Below are 8645 nucleotides of genomic sequence, written 5' to 3' on the forward strand. Positions count from 1 at the left end.
TGTATTAGTTGTAAACCTCAAAAGCTAAGACTATGGGAAGGAGCTGACCATTGGGTATGACAGAGTAATGGCTGACTTAAAGGGGTAATCCAGTCTTCAGATATTGATAGAGTATTAAAGTGCACAGGACATCCCTGTATGGTTTTTAGGATGGCATCTGCAGGTACAACCCAAAGCAAACATTATAATAATTGCAACAATTGTAGACACCATAGTCTCTTCAAGCAGCCGAATGGCGAGGGATTTGTTGGGAGTCTGATCCCTGTTACTGGAAAATTAAAGGGAATGTGTCACCTAAATTTTCTTTCACTGATTAGAGTCAGATATTAAAATTTTTTCTTTTATTTTGATCCGTCTCTATTTTTTGACTGTAATATTTGTTTATTTCATTTTTTGTATATTGTTATGGGGGCGGCCATCTTGCCTGGGCATTTAGTGACATGCTTTACAGCATAACTTATGGACATAAACAACAATAGACAGTCTGCCCCTTGAGATGAATGTGAGACATTACTGAGTGTACACTGAGGGTACTGAGCTTCTATTGTCTCCTCTACCTACTGGTGTCACATGATGCTGCAATGCTGTACAGATCAATTTACAGCAGCCTCCTTTTATCACCACAGACACAAGAGGAAGCCTCAACTGCAGTGAGATGGGAGATTGCAGTGAGCCAGGGAGAGAAGCACTTAGCTGAACACTTCTCTCAGCTCTAGCTAACAATCAGTGAGGGTCTTAGACCTTAATGGATCAAAACATTTGACATACTTGTGAGACATCCCGAATGTTTTTTTTTTTTTTAAGTGGCAGAGATACTTTAACTCTTTCAGCACCATGACATACAGTTGTGTGGTGGTGTTGGTAAGGGGCTATAGTTGGTAAGTCTGGCCCCAAGGTTTTTTTAATGGCAGGGCACAGGGGAAAATAACAAAGGGTACTAAGTCATCTCTCCCTGTGCCTCTTCAGCACTGGACTGACGCTCTGGGATCTCTTGCTCTACTGACGTCACAACCTGGCTGATGGACTGGCCACTCAACCAGTCAGTGACTGTGGTGGGACGCTTCTCAAGTCACTGATTGGCTGAGCCGCCAGTCCATCAGCCGGAAGGGGCATCCCCCGAGTCACAACATCATAACAACTCTGGGGAAAATGCCTTCCGGCGGGGGTCCCGGAGCCAGTCACAAGTACAGGGAGAGGTAAGGACTGCGCCTGCCACCTGTTAGATTTCAGCCAGGGCTGGACTTCTCCTTTAAACTCACGAGGTTGGCAAAGTTCTTTTCAGGAGCCCTTAGAAGTCCCCTCACCTGGTGACCAAAGGGGCAGATCATCCAGGTACATAACCATATAGACATAACAATCACCTCAGATGGCAACGTCACCCTGCAGAATAGTTCTCAAGAGTTCCATAGATGGAGAATAAACCCAGGGAGATGTTCCACAGGTGTCCTATATATCTAGCTATCTTACAATCCAGACAGATCTGTGAGCTCCGCTTCTCTAGAACATGACATATGTGACGATGCACCCTATCGATTCAGTGGTTTTTGTACTTGAGGCGTAGGTGTCATAAATGTGTGTTCTCTCTTCCTTTATTCCATACTGGCAGGAAATGGTCGTGTAAACCACATAACACCAATTTATTTCACTCTCAATCATGTTATTTTTTTCTTTTCATTTTTGCCTCTGAATAACACCTTTATTATTGCAGCTTTAGGGAAGCAAAAAAATACCTTGAAAAACACCTTCTAGTGAGTCTTCACTAGAGATGAGCGAACCGGGTTCGGGTTCGAGTCGATCCGAAACCGAACGTCGGTATTTGATTAGCTGGGGCTGCAGAACTTGGATAAAGCTCTAAGGTTGTCTGGAAAACATGGATACAGCCAATGACTATATCCATGTTTTCCACATAGCCTTAGGGCTTTATCCAACGTCAGCAGCCACCGCTAATCAAATGCCGAAAGTTCGGGTTCGGATCAGATCGCTGCTATATTAGTCGCTTGTTTTTCAACATGTTGAAAAACAAGCGACTGCAACGATCAGCCGACATGAACGATGTCGGCTGATCGTTGCACTCTATTCCACCGGACGATTATCGTCCGTAGCGGCCGATATCGGCCGAATACGAACGATAATCTTTCCGTGGAATAGGGCCTTTAGAGATAGGAAAACACAAGTGTTTAGGTGAAATTGAAGTCTTGAAGACAGGGGAACTTATGTGTCTAGCAGAAGGTGTGTTGCCAAAGAAGGGTATGTGCACGCTACGGAATATCCAGGGTGAATTCAAGCAGATTCCACCAGACGGCCTGATGTTCCGCTAGTTCCATAGACTAAAGGATCTTTGCCGGCAAATTCCGCCGTCTGCCCAAAGAATTGAAATGTCAATTGCTTTAGCGGACAGGGGAATTTTGGAGCTGGGAAGACATGGAGGTGTTGGTGCAGTAAAAGAAAACATGGACGTGTTGGCGGAGCACTGGAGGAATCTTGGACATAGGAATTCAGATGCAGCAAAGGAGGAATTTTGGAGATGGGGACACATGGGAGTGTACAATAGATTCAGCACAGGAGGTAACATAATATTATAGGTGTAGCACAAGTGAAGTACAAAGTGATCGCCCAATATCCTACAGCAATAAGTTCATAGATTCTAGTTTTAGGTGTAGCCTCATCGTTTTGTTCCTCAGTTACTTGAGACGGTAACTTCCACAGAACAGAACACCTGCAGTCATTTTTGAAAAATAACCACATAGCATCTTCCTGTTTATTGCCCTTGACATCCTCCAGTGCTCAGTAACCACCGAGCGCCTACACATCATTTCACTCATATCAGGATGTTAAGGTGGAGTCTCAATCTCTATGGCAATTGGGTACCAGTGTAACCTTCCGAGAGTAGATGTAGCGATATAAAATGAGCCCCACCTTCTCATGACGAGAACAGAACTTCTCTGCTTTCCTTTTGAGGCAGTATCACGACCTTTCAAAACCGGCACACAATTCTGCAAATTTTTTGGGGATATTTTTACCTGGAATATTAACCAAAAGATCTTCAATCCTCCGAAGACAATATGAAGAATTGAGCTCTACCATATCTACAAGGTCCACAGTCATCAAACCTGAATTTATATGATAGTTATAAGTGTACAAAGTGCTAAGCTAAGAACGTAGGACGGAGCTGAGAATTGGAGTAGTCACTGACGAGAATCATCTGAAGACCAAGCCCTACACCATATTTCCTTGGGAAGCGGTAGGATTTGCCTGGTCAGTATTGGTCTTTCTTTACATTATGTTAATCAATAACTTGGTAGACATCTTACAGCATTAAACCTCAATTTGTGTAGATAACTATATCAAAGATTAGAAACGGCGCCTCACTTGATCACAGGCTGTAACTAATATTGCAGTATTTAAATGACTAGGGCCGAGCTGCATTACAAGGAACAGACCATGAATAGAAGTGGTGCTATTTTTGAGAGAAAAGTCTCCAAATTGACTATGCATGACTACTTTATTACATTTACCTCTTCTGCAGAAGCCACATGGAGAGTCACAGCCTTCGTATCATGATCCTCTTTGCTTTCTTCTACATGTGTATTTTGCACCATTCATCGGGAGAACCGTGTCTTGAACGTAAGTGTCAGTGGGTTGGATGTATAGGGGTCTGCTAGAGCCCCTCCAAACTACAGTTCTAAAAAGAAAAAGGTGAGGTTGTGAGCATTTGTAGCTGACCAGCTGTCACTATCAGGGTTATGGGGGTCTACTTATGTGACCAGCAGAACAATGAATGTTTTGCACTACAGCTACTTTCTTGCAAAAACAGCAATACCCCTGTCCCCAGGTTGTGTGTGGCATTACAATCCAGCTCCATTCACCTCAATGAACTGAGCTGCAGAGATGGTTTCTAGAAGAAAGCTGCCATGGCCTGGGTAATCCCTTTAACTATTGTAGGGATGTGAGGGTGGGGCCAGCAAGCCACTAAGCCTAATTCAGGCAAGGTCTTGCTAGGGCTGCGAACATTTAGGAAGCCAAATGTGGAGGGGCTCGCATCCTAGCAGAATGTTGCAGAGACTTTTTGAAGTAGAAAAAAAAAAAAAAAAAAAAAGAATTTTATCTCTGTGTGAGCTTTGTGGCTCACACAGAGGCATGGAAGCTTAAAGGGGTTATCCAGTGCTACAAAAACATGGCCACTTTCTTTCAGAGACAACACGACTCTTGTCTCCAGTTCAGGTGTGGTTTGCAATTAAGCTCTATTCACTTCAATGGAACTGAGCAGCAAAACCTGCACCCAATCTGGAGACAAGAGTGGTGGTGTCTCTGAAAGAAAGTGGCCATGTTTTTGTAGCGCTGGAGAACCCCTTTAATGGTTACTTTCACTTTAGGTAGCCCTGGACACTTGCCATTGCTACTGTGTGTCTCTGGAAGTCTATTCGTGACAACCTAGGCTTTGCTGTCAGGGTTGCCCCCTTGAGTCCTCACGACTGCTACAAATTCTTCCCGTCCACCAGCGCCTATGAGTGTAGGATTAGAACCTCCTCCTCTTTAAAATGTGTCCGGTGCCTTGTTTGGGGTAAAAATGATCTTTTCATTTGCAGCGGCCGAGTCAATGAGGCGTGGCCTAGGGCACAGAAGCTGCAGGCCACGCCTCATTGACTCGGCTGCTGCAGATTTAAAGATAATTTTTTTACCCTAACCAAGGCACTGGGCGCATTAAAAGACATGCCAGGGAAGGACTTATTGTCATCAAACAGAAGGTACCAGAGGTTTGGGGGTGGGTGGGTTAGTGGATACAGTATCGCCTTAAGTTAATTCAGGTTGATTGGTGCTCCAACAAAAGAAATGCTTAGGGTATGAGCACACTACGGAATACACAAGGAATCTCCAAGCGGATTCTGCCACGCGGCCTCTGTTTGACGTTCCGTCCATCCCATAGACTCAATGATATTCACTGGCGAATTCCGCCATCCTCGCAAAGAATTGACATGGACATTGATGCAGGAATTTCTACAGCGGAATCCGCTTGAAGTCTCTGCACGTATTCTGTAGTGTCCACATACCCTTAGAGAAGAATTTATACAAGCACATAGACACCTCATTACTTGGATGGAGATGCCCTTTAAATCCTAGGACTGTTCTGTTTGTCTTTCAGGTGTGATTACCCAGCATCCCTCTAAGATGGAAGCAAAGGAAGGACATAATGTTAGCTTCACTTGTACTATAGATGCCAAGTACAATGTTAGTACCATATATGTCAGGAAGCATAACTCTAATGTGATGATAATACAAGGCTCCAACGTCATTCCAATTGAGGAGAACATCTTCTATAGTCAAACGGAAAATGATTTCACAATCACAGTCTTAGTAAGGAATAAGACAGACTCGAACATTTACTACTGTGATGCCGTACTACAGGACAAACATGAGATCTGCAGCAACGGGACATTTATTCAGGTCCCAGTCGGTGAGTTTATGTCCTGTAGAAGCAGATGTAGCAGTGTGGAACGTGTTTAGTGTAGCTGAATTTGTTGGCTGGCACCAACAATCATGGTCGTATTATGGTGTGTGGAAGCTTCAGTGGCGTCGACCTTCACTTGTAGCATCTTTGACGTTCATACTGCTATTGTCAAGGGCTGTGCGCCTCTGTCCAGACAGTTCGCGCATGCGCTGGTGAGATCACAGGACACGTACTTCATATCTTTGCTGTTTGCGCAGGCGACGTACCCGGAGGAGCAGCGCATGTGCACTGAGGGACTGAAGCCAATGCCCTCAGTTGGGACACTCAGCCTGCGTGTGCTGCTCCTCCAGTTCGCATGTGCGAACAGCACAGACAGGAAGCATGTGGCTCGTGATTTCACAGTAGTTGTGTGAAAATGAAAGATGGAGCACTGTTAGCACCTCGGGTCGGATCCGGGTGCGGACAGATTCTCTTTAGGGTATGTGCACACTACGGAATTAGCAAGGAATTTCAAGCGGAGTCTGTGTAGCGGGTTCAGCTTGAAGTTCTGCCTCTCCTATTGACTCAATGTGATTTCTCAAGCGCAATCCACGATCCGCCCAAAGAACTTACATGGGTGGAACACGGATTGCACTTAAAATTCCTTACTTGGTTTTGTAGTGTGCATATACCCTTACACATTACAAATATGGTGGACAAACCTGAAGATTAGATCAGGATCGGGCTGATCATTTAAAGGACAAGTGCCATGAAAAACTTTTTCCCAGTAATTGAAGCACATTACAAAGTTATATAACTCTGTAATATGCTTCAATCACCTATCTTCCTCCCTTCCCTGTCTTTTCCCCCCTCCACCCCCCACCAGGAAGTGTCCTAACTCACACAGACCTGATTACTGTCCTCACCGTCACCAGGCAGCTCCTTCTTGTGAGGATGAGTCATCAGCAGGAGGGCTGCAGCAGTCCAAGTGATGGCTTGCAGTTGTTCAGCCAATGGGAGCTGAGCAAGCTGAGTCACCTGACAAGGCAGGGGAGGGGGGAGACTGCTGTAACAGGAGAAGGAGCTGAGAGAAGAGCTTGGTGATGGTGACGACAGTAATCAGGTCTGTGTGAGTCAGGACACTTCCTGGTGGGGGGTGGAGGGGGGAAAAGACAGGGAAGGGAGACAGACAGGTGATTGAAGCATATTACAGTTATATAACTTTGTAATGTGCTTCAATTACTGGGAAAAAGTTTTTCATGGCACTTGTCCTTTAAGTTGTACGATGACCTACATTCTTGGAAAGATAAGCCGCGGTCAGAGGTGTCTGGCAGCGGCTTACTCCCCTCTCCTCATTAAGAATACATGCACCATCGGCTGAGGTGGATCAAGGTATAGCTGATGGGAGACCTATCGTTTGTCCAACAGAAATCTTAACTCAGGATGTAGTGTCTGACACATACAATGGTATATGACGTCATCTCAGTTTACACCACCAGGAGGGGGCACTATGCGAGTCCCAATGAGTGCAGATGATTATAGGTCTTTCTGTGTTTCCTTCGACAGATACTGCAACTACACCTGGGTATGTCATAGCTGTTTTGGTGATTCTGGGGATTGCTCTGTTTTTTTGTATTGGAGTGTGCCTTTACCGCAGATGTGTGAGTACGGTAATCATTTTTTGCACTTCCTATGATATGACGCATGTGTGACAGTTCCTTCGTCGTGACATTTTCAGTATATGCACCAAACATTATACAGGGCCCTCACGTTACTAGTTTCTATATATGTCGCCACCTAATGTATTTTAACAACTTGCTTTGTTCCATTGCCAGTAAGACATCTCCACCACTGGTTCCCCTAGCACACACAGCCAGCAGGTTACCATAGCCATGTGGTATCTGCTCCATGCCTTCCCTCACCGCCATCTTTCTGTTGCCCCCGCTCTACACTGTTGCCTACAGTTGCGCACGCTCTGTATCTTAAAAGAAACCTGTCAGGCTGAACAAAACCCACCTTACCCAGTAATAAACATTTGTATACTTACCCTCCGGGTCCTGATGATGTGCAAGATGCCAGTCACTTTGCGACAAATCCGTTTCTATTGTTGGCGCTCTGGATGTCAAACTCATCTTTGAACATCCAAGAATAGAAGCAGGGATTTCTTAGCAACGTGACCTGCATCTGGAGAGTCAACAGGACTCAGAGGGTAAGTATGTGAATATTTATAAGTGGATAAGGTGGGCTTTGTCCCAGTCCCCAGACAGGTTCCCTTTAAGGGTCTCAAGTCATTCCTTCTCCAATCTTCTATTATTAGGTATAAAAGGCAGCCCCACCTTCCCTGAGCAATAGGTTCCTACTGTCTAACTTGTATTACAGAGGTGCTCTTTGTCTCTTCTTGCTTCCTGGATTCTGTCTCTGCCTTCTGCCATGTTTTATCTCCTCTATCTGATCCTGACATATTACTATTAGCCTGTGCTGCCTGTCCTGACCTGTTTATGAAAGAATGCTGCCAGTTCAGACCTCGGCTAGTACCTAGATTACTTTCCTGCCAGACCCCTCTATGTATAGAACAACTGGCCTCAAATCCAGCTGCCACCTATATAGGGACCAGTCCTAGAGGTGCCAACCCTAGTGACACTTTTTATTCTTCTTATTTTTTTAGAAGAAGTAGCGGAAACAAGATGTGGACAATGAAAATCATGAACCGCAAGACCCTAGAGGTTGATCACCCAGTTTATGCAGATGACTAATGTTTTTCTTCTTTGAGTTAATATTGCATAACTGTGTATAATGGAGTAATATACATGAAATTATAGGGGTGAAGGCTGAATATATAAATGAGGACTGACAATAAACAACAGTATCCACTTACGAAACATCTAAAACATCAATGTGTGTATGAAAGTTATTCTCCTTATGTACACAGTATTTTACTTCTTAAAGCAGCAATTTGTGCTCCAGAGCCGTACTTCATGTAGTAGAGAGGAAGTTGTAACCACTGTCTGCCATATGTGAGGTTAAAGGGAAACTATCAGCAGGTTAGATGAGTCTAACCTACTGATAGTCCCCCACTGCGCAGGATGTGCCGAGGATGAAGGTATGTCTCTTATAGTATGTCTCTTACCTCCTCCTCAGTGCCGTTCCTGTGTACTCAGTCGTTTACTACTCGGTCCCTTAAGATTGTTAGGAGCACTGCCCACCCCCCTAGCACCAATCC

The 8645-nt window shown here is 44.7% G+C and overlaps 1 protein-coding gene across 2 annotated transcripts in view; it reads right to left on the reverse strand.

The window, feature by feature from the left end:
* Window positions 1-8645, reverse strand: part of SLC39A11 (solute carrier family 39 member 11) — a 420528-nt gene that overhangs the window by 386717 nt on the left and 25166 nt on the right. For both annotated transcript variants that reach the window (XM_069952867.1, XM_069952866.1), the window contains exons 2-3: window positions 5083-5161; window positions 3516-3682 (exon numbers count right to left, since the gene is read on the reverse strand). In XM_069952867.1, coding sequence (XP_069808968.1) covers window positions 3516-3535 — 20 coding nt within the window. In that variant the 5' untranslated portion in view covers window positions 3536-3682; window positions 5083-5161. The remainder of the gene's footprint in view (window positions 1-3515; window positions 3683-5082; window positions 5162-8645) is intronic.

Source organism: Dendropsophus ebraccatus, chromosome 14, assembly GCF_027789765.1.
Source record: "Dendropsophus ebraccatus isolate aDenEbr1 chromosome 14, aDenEbr1.pat, whole genome shotgun sequence".
Lineage (NCBI taxonomy): Eukaryota > Metazoa > Chordata > Amphibia > Anura > Hylidae > Dendropsophus > Dendropsophus ebraccatus.